The sequence below is a fragment of the Malurus melanocephalus genome, unplaced genomic scaffold, assembly GCF_030028575.1.
Source record: "Malurus melanocephalus ecotype Western Australia unplaced genomic scaffold, MMel_1.1 scaffold_251, whole genome shotgun sequence".
Taxonomy (NCBI): Eukaryota; Metazoa; Chordata; class Aves; order Passeriformes; family Maluridae; genus Malurus; species Malurus melanocephalus.
The window spans coordinates 836,421-859,153 of NW_026623483.1; the positions used below are offsets into that span (position 1 = coordinate 836,421).

The 22,733-nt window shown below is 50.4% G+C and overlaps 1 protein-coding gene across 1 annotated transcript in view; it reads left to right on the plus strand.

Annotated features, from left to right (window-relative positions):
* CAMKK1 (calcium/calmodulin dependent protein kinase kinase 1) overlaps positions 1 to 22,733 on the plus strand; it is a 92,910-nt gene that overhangs the window by 45,328 nt on the left and 24,849 nt on the right. Inside the window, exons 3-9 of the mRNA XM_057375492.1 lie at positions 2,404 to 2,451; positions 4,121 to 4,174; positions 11,181 to 11,232; positions 11,808 to 11,941; positions 12,531 to 12,567; positions 14,800 to 14,821; positions 16,661 to 16,749. Of these exons, the coding sequence (XP_057231475.1) occupies positions 2,404 to 2,451; positions 4,121 to 4,174; positions 11,181 to 11,232; positions 11,808 to 11,941; positions 12,531 to 12,567; positions 14,800 to 14,821; positions 16,661 to 16,749 (436 nt within the window). The remainder of the gene's footprint in view (positions 1 to 2,403; positions 2,452 to 4,120; positions 4,175 to 11,180; positions 11,233 to 11,807; positions 11,942 to 12,530; positions 12,568 to 14,799; positions 14,822 to 16,660; positions 16,750 to 22,733) is intronic.

Consider the following 22,733-nt stretch of genomic DNA (forward strand, 5'->3'; position numbering starts at 1 on the left):
GGATGGATGGATGGATGGATGGATGGATGGATGGATGGATGGATGGATGGATGGATGGATGGATGGATGGACTGCATCCCACACAAAGGGCTCTGCTCCTTCTGGAGGGTGGGAAAAGATGCCCCCATGGCTTCCTTGGCACTGTGTGAGCAAGAAGCACTTGGTGCTTCAGAGATGCCACCTTGGTTTGAAACAAGGTACTGAGTGCAGAGCAAAGAGGCGGTGGCTGCACGTGAAAGGCTGGATCTGCTCCTGCGAGTGATCCCTGCCCAGGGAGGAGGCCTGGTAGTCAGACCTGTTCTCTGCAAGCTTGCTGGTTTGAAGACCAGGAGATGTGAGGTGGTTGGAGGCTTTCTTGGAGGAATGGTCACTTTTCCTGCCTGTCCCAGCCTGTCCAGTGGGAGTTCTCCCCTCTGCAGCATTGCAGTTTTCACAGGATGAGTCGAGGGGTACAAAGCTGAGCACAGGGAAACCAGGACRGGAGACATCACCAAGAAAGTGTTCCTGCTGAATTTGTGAAAATCACCACCACACAAAGCACAGCCTCACACTGGGAAGTGAATCTGCTGGCGCAGTGTTTGTGGGGGATTTTGTGTTCCACGTGTCCATACCCTGGGTTCCTGCGTGCTGCCCCCTCCTTTGGGGAGGGCAGTCCTTTCTGGGTCCTCGTGCCTTATATCTTTTGTATGGGCTTTTGCTGGGTCATGCAGTCTCCTCTCTTGGTGCTCCTGGTTCTGATGGATTGTTTTTTACCTTTGGAAAGATATGCGCTTTTCAAGCAGCAGTTAATACACTTCTATGGCCCCATTACTCACAGCTGGCTGCTCTTCCCTGTCAGGGAGGTGGAAAAAACTTCCTTCCCTGGCAACAAGATCAAGATTTATACCATTCCTTGTATTCCTGACAAGGCACTGCTTGTGGGCTTTAAAAGTCATCAGTCCCCCATTTCTTTACTCTTTATTGTGATGATCTCTTGAGTTAGGAGCATTAGGAATGTGTTCTGGTTGGTGATGGGGAAAAGTCAAAATTACCATCTCCCACATCCSTGCTGGGTCCTGAGAGGCAGAGGAGTGTTGCTGTGGGTGGGAATGGAATGCTGCYTGGGGCATTTTACACCCCCTGTTCTTACAAATGGGCCAAAGGCATCTGGCTCTGCTTTTGTGTTGTGGTGCTGCTTCTGTAGATGGCAGGACTATTTGAAGTTTATGGGAAAGCTAATTTACCTGTCTGCATGTTTTGTATCAGCTTTTTTTTTTTTCCCAAGGAAGTTTAGAAGCTGGCCATGAATTTCCAGCCTGCTTTAGTGCTTGGCAATCCTGGGGAGAAATGTTCAAAAATGCTGKCTGGGGAAGAGTGTCCCATTTAAAGCTCAGTCCACACCATGTCCTGGGGTTGGAAACTCCTCCCTTTCCTCACCCCACTGAGTCTGGGGTTCTTCCGTCCCCTGCAATGCAGTTCAGGGCTGCATTCAGTAAGGACCAAGGCAAACTCCACTGCAGCCTGCTCTTGCCTGCTGCCAGCACTGCAGAGATCCCAGCACAAGCTCTCCATCTCTTTGCCAGGAGCTTGGCTCTGCACACAGTGTGTGCTGTGCTGGCCCCCACAGAACCCCTCCCCGCTGCTGCTGGGGAAAGGTTTTCCTTCAGACAGTGCAGGGCTTAAGGAAGGGTGGGTTTGACATCAGGTGGCTGCTTGGATCTGTTCCTCGTTTTCCCCCCTTGGTGGCTCCTGGTCTATGGAGGAGCTCAGCACCCCGTTATCAAAACCCCAGTGCTGGATTCCTCACCAGCAGAGATCAGACCTGCTCTGGGGTGATTTATKTCAGCAAATACCAGATCAGCTACCAGATCAGGGAATCCATTGACTTAGCAAAGGAGCTTGGCTCCGTGTGCTCTCCTGGAGGAGCAGCCCAGGATCCAGGTGAGGGCTCCAGTGGGTGCAGCCACAGCCAGTGGTGCACAGCCACTGAGTGTCCCTGTCTTTGCCAGGCTGATGTTGGGAAGGGCACAGGCTCATGCTGTGACCCTGGGGTGGGTCCTGGCCAGGCCAGGAAAGCCCCAGGAAGCTGGGACAGGGGTTTTCCTGCCCGGTACTGAGCACAGTCCAGTAGAGAGGGTTAATGTAAACAGGGCAAGGGCTGCTGTCAGACCCCCGGACAGCAGAACCTACAGTAATGTTGGGAAATTGGGGGGGTTTTACAGCAGCACAACCAGAATCAGAATTCAACCCATAATTATTTTATCCTGAATTGTGAAAACAAAAAAAGCAGTGCTTATAGTGTAACATACACCAGTTTAAGTAAGATTAAGTCTTTAATTATTTAGCACTCTGCCGCTACTTGAACCTGATTCAAAGTCATTTCCTTTACCAATACTCTAATTATGTTCTCCTTTTGATCTGCAGGACTGTGTGCAATTAAACCAGTACAAGCTGCAGAGCGAAATAGGCAAGGTACGTACTGGGGCTCATGTTGGTCACACCAGCCTGTTTCACACTCATGCGCAGGGGTCAAAGGCTGCACCAGCCCAAGGGATCTTCCTGACCAAGTCTCCTTGCAAGTTGTGTTTGGTTTAGGGGTTTTGTATTCGGGGCTTTTTTTCCTTGTGAGATTGAGTAAGTTTCGTTCAAGGTCACAGTGGAGTTACTTCCTTTGAAATCTAAATATATTTTKCTTCCCTCAGAAGGTGGTTAAGCTGGCTCCCTTCCAGGGTGTTTGTTTGCCAAATGAAACATTAACAACCTTTGATGCATTAATACAACACAATAAGGAAAACTAAAAAACAAAAGAAAACCAAGTAAGATGTTTGGTCCCCATCAGACTAGTTGAAGTTTTCATGTCATGTGAAATGCTTGTTTAACTCCAGTGCACTTTTAAAAGCKGCACAATAATTCAGAAGAGATTTCTCTAAAGTTGTTTGGAGATCTGGGCTGGTGACCTGCTCAGACACCTGCACATTTGGCCTTTTGCCACCGCTGCACATGGGCCCACGAGCAGTGCTGCTGTCTGGAAGCGTGCCTGCCTCTGCAGTTGGAACACTGCAGTCCAGGGGGGCTGCACTCTGAGCTGCAGACCTTCACCAGAAGTTTCATTAGCCCAAATGCCTCCAAAACAAGCGGCCCCAGGCTGAGGGATGGCACCCCACCATCTGTGCCATGGGTTGCACATTTGGCTGCTGGCAGGCGGGGAGTAGGGCTGGAAGTACCACTGCTGKCAGGGCAGATGCCATCCCAAACTCACACACAGCTCCAGACCCACTTAGGACTTTTGTATGATTTTAGCAGAGATTTAAGACCTTCTCTCTGGTGGATTTGTCCCTGCCTCCTTCCCTGTGGGTTACAGCGAGCAGAGGGGCACTGTGAGGTTGGTAGAGGGTATGCTGGACCTGGTGTGTTTCTGGATCAGCCAGATCGCTCATGGGTTTCCTCTGACCTTATTTCAACTCTCAGTGAATTCAAGAGAAGTGTTTTGAAGGCTCTAATGTTCATCCCACTCATTTATTGAGCAGGCATCTGGCAGGGGCGATACTTGGTCATGGTGTCATGTCTCACTTGTTTAAAACCAGTGTTTACATGGAACTGTGAAAAAACAGCAGTTTGGATGGAGCTTGGCTTCAGGCTGTCCCTGGAGCTGTGGTTACAGCAGCAGTCCAGGTCTGCATCTGCCTGGGCCACACGTGGGTGGTGGAAGGCAGGTCATCACYGAAATCCATTTGCTGACAAGAGGCAGATTTTCATTGTGATGAAAATTGTCTTGTGCAGGAATACAGGAAAGGTGTCCGTCCAGAATTTCCAAATTTACACCAAAAAATCTGCTTGCAAATTATTCTGTCTGCTCCCCACCCATGTTTGGGTTCAACAGACACAATGGCTTTAGCTCAGGGCAGGAGGTGATGRGCTAACACTCAGCTCCTCCAGACACTGATATTGCTCCAGTGCCCCATTGATCCAACAGAGCTGTCAGAATGTACAGCCTTGCTGCGGGGTCACAGCACCTGCACGCTGCCCAGGGCTCAGCATGGCCTGGGGCCTTGGAGTTGTTTTTGGTGGTCTACCAACCTGGAGCAGGGAGAAGATGAGGTGAAGCTACTGAACTTACCGTGCAATTCCTGTTTATTTTTAGGGTTCCTATGGCGTTGTGAAACTGGCCTACAACGAGAATGACGACAAGTATTATGTAAGTGTGCCTCTCCTCTGCTCCTCTTGGCTGCTGCTGCTCACCCCCTGCGAGCTGGGTGCTCTCTACCTGGCTGCTTTCAGCATGTGTACTCCTGATTTTGGTGGCTTGCAAGGCGCTGAAGCTCCCGCTGGGCACGGAGCCGCTGCGCGGGAGGGGACCGGCTGCGTGCCTTATGTAACAGGCAGGCTGCAGAAGCGTGTGGCTGATTTGCCTTGGCATTTTCTAGCTATGAAGCAGGTCACCTGAAATTAGAGGCATGTGGGTGGTGGTATTCAGCACCTGCTGTGCCTGGGAAGCCTGGCCTGGAATGAGCAGGCGTGTTTTGTAAGGGAATGGGGGCGTTTCTCAGAAAAATGCTGAACGGCGTGGTCTGGCTGGTCAGTGCTGGGCTCCCTGCATTTTATCCCTTCGGGGGATGTTGGGGGCACTGAAAGAGGCCTCACTGACATGAGGTGTATGAGGTGCAGGATGCAAGGCAGAAGGCAAATMTTGGGTTTTAACAAAGCYAGAGTYRGAGAATTTCATATTCCAAGAGGCTGCTCATGCTGAAGGCTCTTGCTTTGTGCCTCCTCTTTCAGAGGCAGGTGAATCCCAACCATCCCAGCTGGGATTCCTGTGAAATCTGCCTGCAGATGTGCTCATGTCCCCGGGCTTGCCCTGTGGCTTGTTTAGCTCAGGCTGAGAGCAGGAGCTGGAAGGAAGTAAAACTGCCTTGCTATGTGTGGCTGTGCCTAGAGGCTTCTGGAAAGAGCTTCCAGCAGTTCCTGATGTATGCCATGGTGGGAATGTGCTGAGCAGAGCTGTGTGGTTGCAGTGCTGTTGAACCTGAGCCCAACACAGCCCTGACAGAGCTGCATTTGGTGAGGGAGTCTGGCTGTGGTCCTGCTGTGGAGTGGCCTCAGGTGGGTGACAATGGGCCCAGCAGTGCACCCAGGCAGTCTCTGTGCTACTCCCTGGCCCTGCTGGCCTTGGGACAAAGCACAATAAGTATATATTGTGGAATGTAAAGCATTCTCATTCCCCACTTTTCCCCAGCTACTTTTTCCTCCCTTACTTTTGGATTTACCTGTGGCACCCAAGGTTGAAAGAGTCAGGTGGGAATTGTAAGCCWGTGGGTATTCCTTAGCCCTTTTGCACTGCCAGCCAGCATGAAACTGCAGCAGGAATGTCTTGAAATGAAGGATGGAAGAGATGAGACAAAAATCTGGACAAGGTGCCCTGGAGCTGGCCAAGGAAAGGATCCACAATTCTTTCCATCTCCTGTTCTTTCCAAGCTGACTCACAGCTGCACCAGAGCTGTTTCCAAAGGYTCCCTTTCTCTGCTGCCCTCCAAATCCTCCCTGCCATGCCCTGCAGCAGGATGGTTTGTTCTGCAGAGAGTGATGGTGCCAGCCCTGGCTTCCCTGATCCATCTGTCCCACCAGAACAGGCATTCCAGGGCCACTAGCACAGAATGGGAATGCATTGCATCCATAAATCATGTTTMTTTCCAGCTGAAAGTATTTTTCCTTTGAAAATTGTAATCCTTACATTTTGACACTGCCCTTTTGTTCAGAGAATCCCATTGAGCTGTCCAGGGTGGGCAGGGCAGCTGTCACAGCTCAGCAGGAGAGAGCTGGGTTTAGGACAGCATTGCCTGCTTCGTTCCTGTCCCTGTTTGGGGTGCAGATTAACTCCATGGATGTAGATTTARCTGGTTACATCAAAACCAAAAGTGAAAGCCTGTGTGCAGGTGAGCCTGGTGTGTGTTAGTTAATCCCCACTTAATCTCGGTTTCTAATCTAAGCAAACACTTTAAAGGTGCTGCACCAGGGAGGGGCTCCGTGYCTGGGAGCTGTGTGAGCTGGGCAGGGCATGCAGACCCCTGGGCACCAGCACTGCAGGGGTGTGCTCTTGGCTTTGCCACACTGTTCTTTTGGGGTTGAGCTGGGTCCCAGCTGGGTTCCTGGGGCTGTGCAGGTGATGCTGGGGGGTGTGGAGCGATGGGAGCAGGGCAGAGCCTGCTGTGTGTGCCTGTGGTGTGTGTGAGAGGAGCAGCTGCGCTGCTACACAAGGCTGAGCTCTGTGTCCCATGRCCTTGTTCCCCTCTGGGCTGGGGCAGGGGGAGCTGTCCCCTTCCCCAGCTGCTGTCACACGCCTGGCACCCCTGGTGTGTGTTTTCCAGGAGGGCAAGCCGTGATGGGGACACCTCCGCTTTTCCAAGACATTAAACCAGCTCGGGAGCTGGCAGGCTTTGTGAAGCTGCAGGGAAACAGTGCCAATTGCATAACTGGCTCATGGCTGCTGAGCTCCTCACCTGCCTGCAGTGCCTGACCCTCGTGCTCTACCAGAGCTGACACAGCTTCCATCCTGCCCTGCTTATCCTCCCCAGCCTGGGCTGGTCAGCAGTAATGCCTCTTACCAGCAGTTAACAGAAGTAATTGTGATTCTAATAGTTGTGAAGGTCCTTTGCTGTGTATTTGTTTCTCCCCAAATGTAGCTCTGGAGGCTCAGTGAGGAAAAGCAGTAAGAGGTAGCTGGAGGGAATCAGCCCTTGGTTGGCCTTTAGTGAGCAAGGCCAGGTTGGACAGGGTGTGGAGCACTCTGATCTAGTGGAAGGTGTCCTTGCCCATGGCAGGGAGCTGGAATTGATGATCTTTGAAGTCCCTTCCAACCCAAACCATTCTGTGATATGCTGGTTCTATAACTGATTTACATTTGCAGTGGTTTAGCAGGAGGGCAGGGTGTTGCAGCCTTCTTTACTGTCTTTAAGCAGGTGTTCTGCAAAAACAAGGACCAACATTGTAAAGAAAGCAGGAAAACATTTATTTTTTGGTATTATTTAGAATGTGGGTMCTGATTCTTGCTGAGATGTGGGAAACTTTGCTAGCTCCCTTCAAAGAGGCAGAATTTGTAGGTACAAGAACTGAATATAGCTCCTGTCAAAGCAAAAGGAATTATTGCTGCTGCTTTAATGAGTTTGGATCTGGCCTAGAACTAGGAAAACCACTTAAGAAAAAAATTCAATCTCCACATTTGGGAAGAAATGTAGATAAGTTGTGTTTACTTTGTGGGKTTTTCACCTTCCATTAAAGATGAGAGTGCTTCTAAGAGCTTTGCTCTTGGTTGCTGTGAGCACCTGCAGTGCCTGAGAGGGCTGTAAAAGTGTGCTGGCTCACACCAGGGGATGCAGGGAATGTGTTACACCATGGAAACTGGAATTCCAGTACCAGGGATGTGCCCCAGTGCTCCCTCCAGGGAGGACACCCCACTGGAAAGCAGAGCTGGCTGCCAGAGCAGGGGACCCTGCTGCTCCTGAGGCACAYGGAGCTGTTGCAGCAGCTTCTGAGGGGCTCTGCCAAGGAGCGCTTTGCACTGGAAAGGTTTCAGTGTCTCACTTTGAAGGAGATTCTTTGAYGGTGACTAGGGGAAAAAAACAAAGCCAAGTTCTGTGAAAAAAGCAGCAAATAAAAAAGCAAAGGCAAAATGTGCCCAGGCAGAGATCTAGATTGGAGTCATTGTGCTGATGGAATTTGATTCTTTGATGCCTCAGGTCATGTCTTCCTCCTATTTTCAATCTCTAAATCAGCTTGCAAAGAGAAGTGGTGATGATGGGCATTTGTTATGCTACTGATGGAATAAGGCAATAGTGTTTAGCTTGTCAGTGGATTTTTCTTTTTTTTTTTATTCTCTTTCTTTAATCTTGTTTCCTAAGAAACAAGATTTGTGTGATTGTGCTCTCTGCCTCTGTTTGTACCTAACAACCTTTGCATGGAGAGCTGTTTCCTACCAAGTCTCAGGCACGGGGAGAAATTCCTTCCAAGTTTCTGAAAGCAGTGGCTGAACAAAGGGCTGCTGCTGAGAAGGTGGCCAGCACAAGCCTTGAACTTTGCAGCCCCTGGAGAACCCACTCTGGTCGCCATCCAGGCGGGAAGGGAAGGCACAGCTCCTGCATTTCTCAGCCTCTTGCTCACATAACAGCTGCTGAACCTCTGCCAGCTCTGCAGTGCTGAGGAGCAGGGAAGTGATCTCTGGCTGGCTCTAGCACCCCGTGCTSCAGGGCTATGGGCTGATGAGATGAGGGGCTGGGCCACCCAGGGGGAGAGCAGGATCCTCGGGAGGGCATCCTGGCTGCAGTGACACAGGCGGTGATGGAACTCTGCTGATGGGACAAAAGGTGACAAATGCAGGGGCAGGATTTTAAGGCTGTTGGCAGCTTAGTCTGTCTGGTTTAGGATTTTCCTTCAGTTCATAGCACTCCTCTCTCCCAGCAGAGCTTCCCTCTCAGCCACTTTGTCTGAGGGATGTWATTGTCAGGCAAGAGAGGTGAGGAGGGGCTGGAAACACTCTGGTCTGTTCAGCATTCCCAGTGTGCCCTCAAGCACAGGGGGGTTAGTGGGGACCTCTGAGCAGCATCCCACTCCCCTGGGAGCTGCAGGCATTGACTCTTCACGGGCTTTTGCCTTTGCAGCACAAGTCTCTCCCTTAGCAAATGTGCATTCTCAGTGCTGTGAGAGCATCACAAAGGACAGGTGATGAGTTCCTTTGGCTCCAACACTCTGTCACCCTTCCCTCCCAAAACTAATGGCCATTTTGCAGTTGTCATTACCCCCAGCTTGTGGTCTCGCTGTTGTGAAAGCTGCTGTGTCCCGGCATTCCTGCTCTACATGAGTCGGGGATCTCCTTTCCCTCAGGCAGCTTCCCTGTGGTTCCCAGCTGTAAGGCTGATAGRAATGGAGCAGTAAACTTAGATAATAAACACACGTCAGAGAAAAGCACATGGTTCCTGCTGCTTCTCAAAAGGAAATGTCAAGACCYGTGTCCACGTGTGAATAGTTGGGAGGAGGATGTGTGGAGGAAATCTCCAGGCTCCCTTTTTTCCTGAGGAGGCTGGAACAACACTTGAGCCTGTGCAAAGGGAAAATCCCTCAGCTTGGCTCTGAGCTGGTTCTTTATCAGAAAGGCATTATCTGGGTAATTAGCTCTGCCTGTGAGTACAAATGTCTTTGGCTCTGGAGTGCGTGTGAGCCTGGAAGGAGAGGTTTGCTGGAGCATCCCGGAGATACTCCCATTACAGCAGCCACAGTTGAGGAGAAAGCCTGGTCCTGCCAGCACGCTGTAATTAAAGTGAGGCTTCACAACCACGTGCCCTCCTYGGTGCTCTTGTGACAATTAAGTGGCTCTGCTCTGCAGCACGATGAACTTTGCTTTTCGTCCCTGTTTGTCAGCACAGTGGGACCCATCCTCTCTTCTGCCATCACAGATTCTGGTGATTCAAAGCTGGTGTAGGCACATCCTGGTGCTTCTTCCCCAGCAGTGGTGGTGGTTTGCAGTCAACCCACCTATGATGCAGTAACCTCCRCTGCCACTCAAGTGTCCTTCAAGGAGTTTGGGTGACAGCAATAGCTTCTGTTCCTCCCTTTCTGTCCCTGAGARCAATTCTCATCTTAGCTATTGTTCCTCTCTGTTCCTCCCTGCTCCCTCCAGCCTCTCCTGGGAAGGACTGTCCTGATGTGGGCACAGCTGGTGGAAAYAGCTCAGTTCCTCAGGCTGAGGTTCCCAAGCACTGATGCAGCTTGGGAGCTTTCAGCAGCAAATTGCATCTTCTATTTTTTCCTTTTTCTAAAGCTCCTTGCCAGAAGGCAGCAAGGACTCRAGATGGGATTGGAGCAAGAGGAGCCTTCTCCTCCTGGGTTGGCAGTGGTTGAAGGAGAAATGGATGCACCGATTCCTTTGATGTTTCTCATAAATTTTCATTATGGAGAGATAAAAGTGGGGAGCGTAGGAAGTCCTCCAGGCTTGGTCCTGGCCGTATTTGGAGGTGGTTGTGCACTTCTTGGATCCTCTTTCAGCAGACCATGAGTCATTTGGCTGCCTCTGTTGGACACAGAGCTGTGCTAAGGCAAAGATAAGCACTTCTGAGTCTGTCTCTCTAAACCATGCTTTCCAACAGTTGGTTTGGAGCTGTCAGGCAGGATTGAGATGCAGCAGTGTCTTCTCAGTTACACGGGTGCAAATCCAGAGGATTTCACTGGGTCAGTGCCAAAAACAGCAATCCATGAACCTGGCTGCAGCGGGAGCACTGATGGCAGATGGGGATGCTGGGGCATGTGGTRCCATCGTTGCCAGGAAAATCAGCTTGGGAAAGAGCTCACTGGAATGGGTTTGGTGACCTGTTCCTGGCATTTATAAACAGTTATAAACAGGTAGAGTGCAGAGAGCCTGCCTGGGTAGTATTAATGCAAAATTCCTGGCATTTGGCTGTGTCCTGCAGGACTCCTTGGTTAGWTAGATTGTGTAGGGATCACTCCAGGGTGAATTACATATTGGATGCTTTATTAATAGGAGTAACTGCTTAGGCTGGGGGATGGAGTGAGTGACCATCCCAGCTCCTGCAAGCACAGACTGTTTTCCTAAGCAAATTGTACCATGAGCTGGTTTCTCATTAAATACTCATCTGCTGGGCCACTCAGGGGGTTTGAGTGGCCCTCCAAAAGGTTATTAATGCACAGAGCAGATGGAGGCACAGAGACTGTTTATTAAATTCAGATTGCCTTTTGCCACTGGATGGCAGGAAAAATTACCCTGATCTCCTCCCACCCCTCAGCTGCCTGAGTTCAGTTTGCTTCCTACACCCCCTGACAAGACAAAACATAAGGTGGAACAGCCTTGAAGTGGCTCTGATCTGGAGCATGGCCATAACATCATCCAAAACAGTGGGTCAGCTAGAGGAACCCACCTCTGCCCTCAAGTTGCTGCCCCAAATAAGGAAAATGGGCTTCTTTTTCCAGTTGAAAATAATTTTTCAACAGGGGAAAATTAATGGAACAAATGGTTAGCAGTGGTTTTAGCAAAGCCTAAGGGGTCAGTGTCTATCTATTGTGGCCACCACTAATCAGGACCCTTCTCTGGGCTGAGGAGCAGCCCTGGGCCAGGTCCCTGAGGCCCAGGTCACTCCCAGGTGACAGCAATCAGCTCTTCAGCTCTTGTTCAGGTCTAACACTGCTTTTTCTTCTTCCTCCAGGCTATGAAAGTCCTCTCCAAAAAGAAGCTCTTGAAACAGTATGGATTTCCACGTGGGTATCTCACATTTGGAGATCTGCCTGTTGTGCTAAGCCAGATCTCTCTGTAGGAACACTGTCTGCAAGGAGTGCAGAACTTGGYCTGCTGTGAAGCTGCCCATGTAGTTGGGAGCTGGTTAAAATGCAATGGGTGGGGAGGGGGCAGATACAGCCGCGGGGAAATTCAACACACTCGATAATTAGACTTCTGGCTCTGATTTTTGTGAGTCTCTTTGAAGTGGTGACTCTTCCATGTTCACAATTTATGAAGCCTGATTAAACACTGAAAGCTAGGCAGGGCAGTTCCCCTCCTTTTTTGAGGAGGAACCTTCTACACCTGGGACAGCTCCTGGCTCCAGTGGCCAGGTCATGGGATGCCCCAGACCCCTCTGGAAAGCTGGGAGCCACTGATCTGAGTGGGGCTTGGAGATCTCAGCTCCAGGTGGGAGGCTGCAGTGCTCGGGGATGAGGACAAGGTGATGAGATGCTCCAGAGCAGCTGAGATGTTTGCACAGGGGCCGAGGCTGCTCACCCTGTGTGCAGGTGCTGCTGCCACCTGAGGAATTTTTCACTGTGCTGTCATCCTGCAGGTCGGCCTCCTCCCAGAGGCTCCAAAGCATCCTCCGGAGAGCAGTCCAAGCCCATGGCACCCCTGGACAGAATCTATCAGGAAATAGCCATCCTAAAGAAGCTGGACCATGTCAATATTGTTAAGCTGATAGAGGTGAGCTGCTCCTCCACCCTAAGTTATGCTGAAACAAGCATGGTTTGTATGGCAGTRAGAGGATCTTTCTTCAACTGCTCCTACTTCAGCCAGAATTGCTTTAAAATAAATGTTCAGAAATTTAGGCTGGTGATTCCAAGAAAAGTCATACTGATTGCGTAGGACAAACTGCAGACTCACACCAGGCTCTGGGCTGGTGCCCARGAGAAGGCAGCTCTTGGTGCTGGGAGAAATAGCAGTGAGCTTTGAATACTGAAACCTGTGTGCAGACAAGCCTGGGAAGGTGCACAAGTGCAAGGCTTGGTGCCATTTTCATTATTGACTGAGGCCAGGCTAGGACAAGCAGTGCCTTTATTGGTAGGCTGTTTCTCCAAATACAGGCAGAAGCCCAGATTTTTCTGGAGACAGGAAAATCTGTGTCCTTCAAAACCCCACTCTCTGCAGGACTCTCTAAATATTAGCCTGAGYTGTCCTCGGTGTTCTGCAGCTCAGCACAGTGTACTGGGAGTGGTACTTGGTTAAAAATCTCTTTTTTCCCTACTGTTTTTCACTTTTTCCRCTTTCCCCTTATTTCTCTGTTATCTCTCAGGTCCTCGATGATCCTGCAGAGGACAACTTGTACATGGGTATGTGAGTCTCATATGCTAACAGAACCATCTGGGTTTAGGCCTGGTGATGCAAGTGACACGTGCCAGGACTCGGGGTCAATACGGGGGGAAACTTGTTCCACCCTGCAGCAGCCTTATTCTTTTCTGCCAAGTTAAAATGCCTGTAAATGCAGCTGGGATGGAAAGGCCCCATGCAGTAGGGTAAGGCAATCTTGTGTCAGTACAGCTGTGCACATCTCTTTGCCATGGGGACACCCAAAAAGACCTGGCAGCTGCTCTGCCCTCCCCTCTCCAAGGCTGGTTCCAGCCCCAGAGCCAGGAGGGAAGGGTGCAGGATGGTTTCCTTGTCCTCCTGGTGTAAGACTTCTGGAGGCTGTGGATCGTAGTAGTGACCCCAGAGACACTCCAATGTGCTATGGGAGTGTTTTCTGTGACCCCTGCAGGGACACTGACCACCCTGCCGAGCCTCAGGACCTCCTGAGGGAGCAGCACTCCTGCCTTTGGTGGGGTGCTCCCAAGGGAGGCTGTGCTTGGCTGGGTGTTCATGCAGAGGGCGAGGGAATTCCRCCCATTTTGTCTTGCCCTCTCTCAAACCCTGAAAGTGCCAGCCACAGCCTAATCCCGTTTGGGTAAAATGTTGAGGGACAGGCCTAGGAGGCCCTGAGGTACCCTGTGAGATGGGCCAGAGGAGGGGATGGCTGACCTTTTACATTTCTGCTTCCCTGAACTGTTTCCTGATGAGGCAGGTTCAAAGGCTGCTTCTCATGAAATAATTATGGGATACTTTTGAAGCTGCTGTGACGGAGGGCTCTGCCTAGCAAATGAAGCAATTTGCCTTTGAAAGGCCACTTTTCCCTTTGGGCTGAAGCCCCAGTGGCATCTGGCAGCATCTCAAAGTGATGGCACTCATGGTGGGGAGGAGTTGTTTGAAGGCCTCAACTCCTGGGGATGGAGGAAAGGGGAGAGATGAGGTAGAAATCTGCAGAGGGAAAAAAAAACCCCAAACCTAATCCAAGCTCTCTGGAGTGAGAGAACCGTCCCAGCAATGGCAGCAGGACAGGTGGGGAATCTCTTGGTCCCACTGGGGGTTGTGCTGTTCCCTGCATGACAAGCAGTGGCCGTGTCCCAGTTGTCCCTGTGCCATCACCCCTTTCCTCTGTTGGGATCCTGTGAGTAGTTCAGGCACATCAGGCTCCAGCCCCTGCAGTTCCCTTGGCAGAAGGAGCAGCTGTGGATGCTGAACCTCCTGCAGGTGGGTTTGYTCCCTTCTGCTGCTGAGCCAGCTGATGAGAACTGCACCTTTCTCCTTCCAAAAACACCCCCCATGGCCAAGCAGACCTGAGGTGGTGTTTGCTCTTTGCCTGTGRTCAGAGATCAGGCCCTGCTGCGAGCACTTGGCTGTGTGGGCACTGGGAAGGGATTGGGGTGGGATGTCAGCAGGCACTGAGCAACCCCCAGAGGTACAGGGTAGTTGAATAATGAAATGCTGCCCCAAGCTGCAGCTTCTTCAGCCTGGAGGACAAGAGGAGCCAATTCAGGCTGCCCTGTTGTGTTTGTACCTTCAGAAGGTCCCACACCCCTGGTGCTTTGGGGAGAGGATCTGCTCAGGTATCTTGGGAGGTGTAAGAAATCCCCATGTAATTCATGGCAAAATGCTCTCCTGCCCTAGATAAAACCAGATCCTTTTCCTGTGTGCGGAATAGGGCAGATCTGGATCAGAAAAACTTTCCCCCAACCCCCTAACCAGACACACAAACTCATGTGCTCTGCAAACCTCAGCTCACACCAGCAAATCCTCTCCAGTCGCTCCTGCTGGGGAGTGTTTGGCTCTGACAGAGCCRTAGCTGTGCTGCTGATTGACACAGCAGAAATGGAGCAGCATGTTCTTACAGCATCTCCTTGGCTATCAGCAATTTAGCAGCAATATCACACCAAACACCCTCCCTTGGAGGTACAGCGGGGCTCAAATCAGCGCAGGCTGACACCACGAGCAGCAGCACTGTGGTTGATAAATTAGCACCCGCTGTCTCCCTGTACGGAGCTGGCGGGAGGGGGGATATTTGTGCTGAAGAGATGAGTATTTTCATTTTGCATCCTCTGGTGTCCTTGTCATGGGTGAGGGAAGAGAAATGAGTGGAAATAAATTGATTTTGCAGGTATGGGAATGGATGTGTTTTTGTAGGTGATGAATAACAAATAAGCCYGGTCTGCTCTTCTCATTCATTCATGGTTTATTTCCTTTTCTTGCAGTGTTTGACCTCATGAGGAAAGGGTAAGTAGCCCACCTGGGATCCCTTCTGTTGAAAGTTTTYGTGTTCATCCTTATCTTCCCATGTGAAATGGAGGTTTGATATGCCCAGTGGGGCAAACCCTGTCTGCAGGAGAGGCCAAACCCAGCTGTAGCTGCCTTTGCTGATGTGGTGAATAGAAATGGGCTGGGAGGACATGTCCTGGTGCCACACTCAGATCTGGAAAACAAATTTTATGCCAATTCCTTACCAGGTGTCTGGAAGAAAAGGTCTGAWTAGGAATATTCTGTTGGGTTCCAGCCACATCAGGGCTGCCTGTTGCATCAAGRTTTACTCACCCCCAGCTGCATTATTTTGCCCCAGCACCAGCCTCTCATGGGAGGCTGTTCCGTTGGCACCTTTTTTGTACATAGTTGAGGAAGGGGTGAGGTGGAGGAAGGCTCCTCGCTGCTCTTTGCTGATTCTGCAGCTCTGCAGAGTCACAGTGAGGCCATGATTGCTGTGCCCAGCATGGATGAGATTCCTAAAGGGCTGATTTTTGCCTCTGGCCCCATGAACAAGCTGCCAGCTCCAGTGGGTTGCTGGCAAGAGGCTCCCCGGTCTCCCTGGTGATCAGGCTGGTCCCTATCCTGGAGGAGAGGGAGCTCCTGTAAACAGCTGAGGCCAGGGAACCTGTGTCTCATCCAAGGGCAGCCTGGCTGCCTCTGGCAGGAGGCAATTAGACTCCATTAGCGGCTCTGCCAGTCCYGCTCTCACATTATTTCTCCCTGGTTTCAGCAACAGAAAAATGTGCATGAAAGAGGGAGGGAAGGCAGTGGCAGGAAATGCAAATGGGAGATGAAGGTCATCAATCAAATGGGCAGCAAGGGAGAAGAGGGAAATGCTGCAGGAAGGATTTGCTGCTGGGTGCTGAGGGGASGAGCCACAGAGCCTGGTTTGGGCAATGAGCTGTTCTCTGTCAGGGTTTGGCTTGGCAGGATGGTGTCCCAGGAGCACTCACTCCAGTCCAGCTCCAGTCAGTGGATGTGTGTCCAAATGCAAAGCCAAGCTGCTGAGCAAGACACGATTAGCCCCCAGGGCAGTGAGGTTCCTTGCTGCTGCCATTCATGCATGGAGGAGCAGCAGATTCTGACCAGCTCTTACAACCTCTTTGCCCTCAGCTTTCAGCAGGCACAGGCACAAGAGGGGCTTTTAGAAAAGTGGCAGCATTCAGAGCAATGCACAGAGAAGCTGACCAGGTAACCTTGGCTGCTCAGGGCTGAATGGCTGAGCTTTGTGGTGGCTGAATCCTGAGCAGCTACAGAGCTTTTCAAAGCAGCTTAACACAGTGGAAAATACAGAAATATTCCCATTTCACCTTTGAGCCAGTGGTTCATGTCAAAGTTCTGCCTCAGAGTAGACCAGCTGCACACTGATCTTGCACCAGGACTGAGCCCTAGCAGGCAGGACGTGAGTGCACAGCAATGGGCATTGTCCCCACTGCTGCCTGGCATCTCTTGGGAGCACTGGTGCTCCCAGCCATGAGCAGCCTTAGCAGGTAGCCAAAGGCCAGGTCCAGCTTTGTTCTTCTCCTATGAGGACTCTCAGGGAGAGAGAGTGTTTGCCTTATTCTGTGCAGACATCAGCAGTTAATGCTGCTGMTGATGAAGGCTCTGTGGCTCATGCTGGCTCAGGGACTATGCAAAGCCATGCATCACCACATCCAGAAAGGATGGACACGCCTCCAGGCTGTGTCACAGCACCCAGAGCCTTTGGGAGCCTGGCCCTCAGTGCTGGGACACAKTGATGTAGAACACATTCCTCCAGCAAGGGGTGTGACTGCCCTCCTGCARTCACTGAGCTGCTGTCCCTCCTCCCCACAGGCCTGTCATGGAGGTGCCCAGCGAGCAGCCCTTCAGCGAGGAGCAGGCTCGGCTCTACTTCCGTGACATCGTCCTGGGCATCGAGTACTGTGAGTACCCCAGCACGGGCAGTGCTCTGCAGAGCGTGTGCCTTGGCTCCCTGCACAGCTGGGGAGGAGCATCTCAGCTCTGGGGGGCTGTTGGATGAGCCAGAGGGGTCCCCTTGGATGACCTGTGACAGGGTTGCTGTTGGAGGTGGTCCCGCTCAGGTCGGGTTTTGCCAGGAAGTGTCACAGAACCCTTGGGAAGGGCATTGGGGAAACAGTGCCTCCCGTTTTTTTCCGTGTATCTCTTTTTGCAGACAGTGTTGGAAGACAATGGCAGAGCCAGAAAATGGGTGTTTGCCGTGTCATGGAGTGAGTCAGTCAGTCAGCTTCAGCAGGAGCTATTCCCACCTTGCAGGTCTGATTGTTTTCCAGAGGAGACAGCAAATATGTAGACAAGCTGATCCTGTTATTACCTTGTGCTTTGATTGCCAAACAGCTTTTGGTCAGATCTGTTGACAACAGCTCATAAAACAGCTCCTTTTTAAAGCCTCTTAGGTTGGATGGGCTCCTGTAGATTAATAACTGGACAATCAGGAAAGTTGGAACACAGCTTTCACAATGGAGAAAAGTCACTAGTAGGGTTAAACAGGAATCCRTAATGTGGGCTGGGTTTTTCAATATATTCCTAAATGTCCATAAGAAGGGTAGAGGACAATAAGAGAGATTGGTGATGGCACAGAGTTATTCAGGATAGTTGTTGTTAAAACTGWCTGGGAAGACTGGCAGGAAAATGCCATGAGAGCAAGTGATGGCATGATAAAAWGACAGATAAAAAATTCATGTTGCTGACTGCAGGATAATGCATGAGGGGGAGAAACAACAATAAAATACATACAATGCAATGGGCTCAAAATTACCTCTTCTCACTCAGGCTATCTTCTGGATAGTTCTCTTGAAAATGCCAGCCCATTACTTAGTGGCATCCAACAAGACTAACAAGATTTGGGGACTTAGTTGGAATGAAAGAAAGAAGAAAGCAGAAAATGTTATTATGCTATTATTTGGATCTCTAAGAGCTCTGAGGTACAGACAAGGAGTATCCTGAATATTATGTGCAACTTGGCTCAGCTTAGAAACAGCTCCCTAGAACTGAGGCCCAAGGAGGATGATCAGGATGGTCCTGGAGTATCTGATGTACAGAGACATGACCAAAGCTCTTAAGACTGGAAAAGTATCTTGGGGAGGGGTGCTCTGGCAGAGGCTTATAAAATCCTAAGTGTCAGGGAAATGCTGGACAGGAAATGAATCTTTTCCATCTCTAAAAACACAAGAACTAAGGAATAGCAAACAAAAYAATGAGGTAGGCAGTTTAAACCAGAAGGAATTACTCACCTGGCTTCAGCCACCGAGAGAGAACAAGTCTCTGAGCATGATGGGCGCTGCCGAGGCAGAGGAGGGTGGTCTGCAGGGTCTTAGTCCCTTTCCATATTGAAATGCAGCACCACCTCACTTCTTGTCTAAAACCAGCAGGGAATAAAATCAGTGTTTGCAAGTCTGACAGTCCAGAAGCTTCCAGATGCTGCCAAAATTAGTCAGGTCACCCCAGAATGTTGGTAGAAGTGAATATATGAATGGGAACCTCCAGACTGTCTTCGAGTAGAGCTTGAAAAGTGAAGACACTTTTATATTCCCACTAGCATTCAGATTGCAGCAGAGCCTGTGTGCCTCAGCTGGGAGATCCAGGTTCTGCTGTGCTGGGTGCTGCTGCAGGAACAGTTCCTGCTCAGTGGAAACTTTGAGTTTAGTAGATAGCGGAAAAAAAACCAAAAAAACCCAAAATAAAGTGTGGGTAGTCTTAAGCAGARGGAGTGAAATTCAACAATAAATCATAGGATGCCCAAGCACCCCCAGCAACAAGAACAATAGACAATAGGATGCTTTATTTTGGACCATTGAGTAACCACTTATTTTATTAGCAAATGAAAGTTAAAAATGGTATTCTCTCTGAACTGCTGGGTAAATGCATAGCAATTATTATATAATTAAGAGGAAAAGTGCACCATTTGTGCATACTGAAAGAAAAGTGTTGCCAGGCAATGCAGAGATTGCAAGGTAATTTTAATGTAAGCATCCATAATTGTTGTGTAATTTGGGAGGCTCAATAACCATGCAGCTGCTTGAAGCTCGCAGTCATCACAGCAGCAAATGCATCATTGTTGGATGGTTGTTAGGTTAGAAGTTGCAAACTGGATTCCTGTCAGAGCCTGAAAGGTTTTAGGTGAGCAGGAAAGGGTTGCAGGAGCCAAGGTGGTGGKAGATGTGGGCTGACCTTTCAAATCACTGCTGGTGGCACATGGTCCATGGCCACTGTGTCTGTGGGGACTGGAGTCACTGGTTTTTCATGGAGTTTGCCTGGGCTGGAGGCCTCCTGCAAGAGGAATGGCTGTGGGAGAAGGCTGGAGGGAGGCAGTGGTCCAGGTGAGACCAGGTGARAGGGTGGGAAACCTGGCTTAGGCATGGTGGGAGGCAGGAACAGGGCCCTGGAGAGAGCCAGGAGYTCCCTGGGGCAGGCAAGGGCACGCTGCTGTCCCCTGCTTTTGGCTGGGTTTCTGGCTTTGGCGTGTTTGATACCAGGGGCACACTTTGTTACAAGCACAGTCCAAGCCTTGTTCCCTGAGCAGTGAAGGAACAAGCTCAGGGTCTGAGAGTCAGGGACATCTGCCCATGGTCGATTGTCCCTTCCTCTGACCTCTGAAATGCTGGGAATGTATTTAAAGTGTGGTGACATTACTGATTTAGGAGTTCTGTTTCAGTGCATCTGTCTTTGGGCTGCCTCTGTGACATGGGCTGTGCTAGGAGTTGTTTAAGCACATGCAAACTTCTGTTGGGTTCCTGGTGGAACAAAGGAAAGTGATTTTGCTCCCACTTCCAGGACTTCCCCTGTACTGCTGGCCCCCTCAGGAGCTGGGCAGGCAGGCCAGGCTCTGTGATACTAAGCACCACTGGAGTGGTAATTCCAGAGCGTGCTTTGGATGGGAAATTTGCTGGATTATTTGTGTCATTAACTAAAGCATGTGCCGAAGCATCCCTGTGAATTAGAGATGTGCAATTGCCTCTCTTTCCACTTGTAACTCCCCTCTGGTAGTGCTTGTCTCAGTCTCTGTTTTAGTTTCTGTTTTAGTAAAGCAAACTTCAGTCTCTGTTTTAGTAAAGCAAACTTTGCTTCCCTAGAGATACTCAGCAGAAATGGGTGTGCTGGATAGGAAACAGTCATTAGGTTTCATTAGAATGCATGAGGGATATGCCAGGAGGTATCCCAGTTTGATTTTAGGAGTGGGCTCTCATTTAGTAAGAGCCTGAGTAAGGAACAAGCAGGAAGAGCTGTGTGAGCMGGAGCCTGGCTGTGACACTGGCCAGGAGCAGACACCCAGTGCAGGACACGCACACAAGTGTGACCCAGGGGAAAGCCCTGCTGACTTGCACAGTCCAGATGAAGTGCAGTGACTGTCCCTGCTGCTGTRGAGCTGCAAGCTCAGTATTCAAGTCACGAGAAGCTAAAACAGTTTCTGTCAGTGTGGCTGAAGAAGAAAAAACCTTATTTCCCTCATTCTCTGTAAGAGTCTGCAATTCCCCTCCTGTGACTGTGTCTAAGGGAGGGCAGTTATGGTCTCCCTTCGGCAGAGGAAGGTTTGTCCCCTCTGAGCTATGGGGTTGAAGGGAGGGTAATGACATGCAGCTGAAGCCATTGGGAAATGTCCTTTCCAGCAGCAGCTCCCTGCAGTGAGAGCTGCAGTGACCCAGGGCCCTGCACGCTCAGCCTGCAGCCTGAACCAAGGGGCTGGCTTTTCTGAGATAAGACTTTATCTGCTTGGTCATCAGTATGTGAATATAATTTCCATTATCTCTAAAGGAAATTTAAGCAAATAAACCAACAGCTGAGCCAACACAGGCTCGTGTCTTCGGAAGAATATCCACTGCAGGGTAAGCCCTGACTGGGTGTGCTGAAGGACCAGTGTTGTAAATGTTTTGATCTGGTTTGAGTTTTTGCAGAGGTGAGTTCCTCAGGTTGGTGTGGGTCAGCAGAGCTGGGACACRGGTCTGTGGTGGAGCTACTCTGTGCTCTATTGTGATTCCCAGCTTGCTCCCATGTGGGAAATGGAGACCTGCCTGCTCTACTCCTGCCTGTACAAGTTTGGAGCTCCTCAAACAGAGCATGTTGAGATGAGAGCTACAGCTGCAAGGTGATAAATGYTATAAATGGCACCACCAGGAGAAGAGAGGCTGGCTTGTGTTTTATCACGTGCAGACAAGCTCTCCGTAGATGATAAAAACCAAACAAAAAACCCTTTCATGAGCTGCAAGCGTTGCTGATACTGATCGATAAGGACTTTGTACAAGCRTGAGAGTAATTAGCTGATGGAGCAGATCAGAGAGATGTGCTGGAGCCTCTTAAGAAAATCAGGCAGTTTGACTTTTGTTGTTTGATGCAGTTCTGTGACTGTGCTGGCGTCAGAAGCAGCCCCTGGCACAGCCTGTGGAGGTTGTTTGGTCAGTGCCTGCTGCCCTGGTTCCCTGTGTTCYCTGGGACAGTGCTCTSTGTGTGTAGCCCTGGCAGGGGGCTCTGCATGGCCCCTGTCTGGTGATACAGGATRGGCACTGTGGGCTGCAGGGCAGCTGCAGGACAGCCTTTGGCAGGGRTACTGCTCTCTCTTCCCCGGTTCTTCTGCCAGCAGTACCCACCCTTCCACATCTGCCAGGAGCTCAGGGCTCAGCCAGGTGCTGAAGGTGGAGAGGAAAGCTGAGCTACCCCAAAGGGCTGGGTGCTGCTGAGGGTGTGAGAYCCCCTTTGCAAAACCTGGGCTTAAGCAACTTACCCAAGTGGCAGAGGCTTGATGGATGCAGCCAAACAGCAGAGAGAGCTGAGAACSCCCGAGCTGGGATCCTCCCCACCCCCTGCAGTGAGCTGGGCACAGGATAGGGGTGCTAATTACTCTCCATCAGCTAATTACTCACTCTTGTTCCCCTTGCACAGCCCAGGACACCCCTGTCCTCAGCCTTCCTCAGCAGAGCACTGTGGATGAGGAGTCAGTTTGAGCTCTGGGTGRTGGTGCAGCAGTTTCCTTAGCAAGGTGTTAAATCATTTCTTTGCTACAGGGGGGATGTGAGAGTAATACTAAGCAGACTCTGCAGTAGCACCATATGGATTGCTTTTGTCCTTGAATGGGAATGGGATTCTGGGTTTAATCAAGCAGGATTCAGCACTGGCCTCAGTAAATAGCTGGATGTGTCAGTGCATTGCAAGGTTTTATATGTATAATTTTTAAATAAGCTTTTAGCAAGTTTGTGTTGACCTGTTGGAGCTCCAGGGTTTCAAGAGGAGAATGCAGTGAAAAGCATCTTTTCTAAAAGGACTAAGGAACAACATCTCTTTCTGGCACTTGTGTTTCTGCTGCTCTGGGTCTTCACTCCCTGTTAGTGGATTTGTTGRCAGACAGTTCCCAGGCATTTGCCTCTGAGTGAAARGGAAAGCTTGTTTAGTCCTGGGATAGCCTGTGGAATCAGGAAATRAGGAGTGTTTGTGAAACAGCTGTTYTGTGCCACCGAAGGCAGCTGAGGGGCTGAACAGACAGGAATGAAGTGCTCAGCAGGGCTTTGCTAAGGAGCAGTGATGGAGCAGGGGGGCAAAGGCAGAGCAGTGGAGACCCATACAGAAGCCAGCAGGCCCAGCAGAAGAGAACCTCCCCAAAATCTGCCCCTTTTTCCAGCCCCATCTACCTGACCATGGCTGGCTGCCATTAGAGCTCAATTCAAACACATTGCAGTGAAGAAGCAGACAATCCCTAAAAAGCCAGATTATCAGGGACACCTTTTATTTTGGGTAGTTGTTTCATATGGGATTGAATTTGAACGCCCAAGTGCAGGTTTGTGCCAGCTGCAGCCTGCTAGAGCTCTGATATCAAGAGGGAAAGAGGAAGATGGTCTGTTCCCAAGGRCTGCTAACACCCTGAGAGCTCTGAWTYCTCCTTTGAGGTTGYAKCTCCACAGCT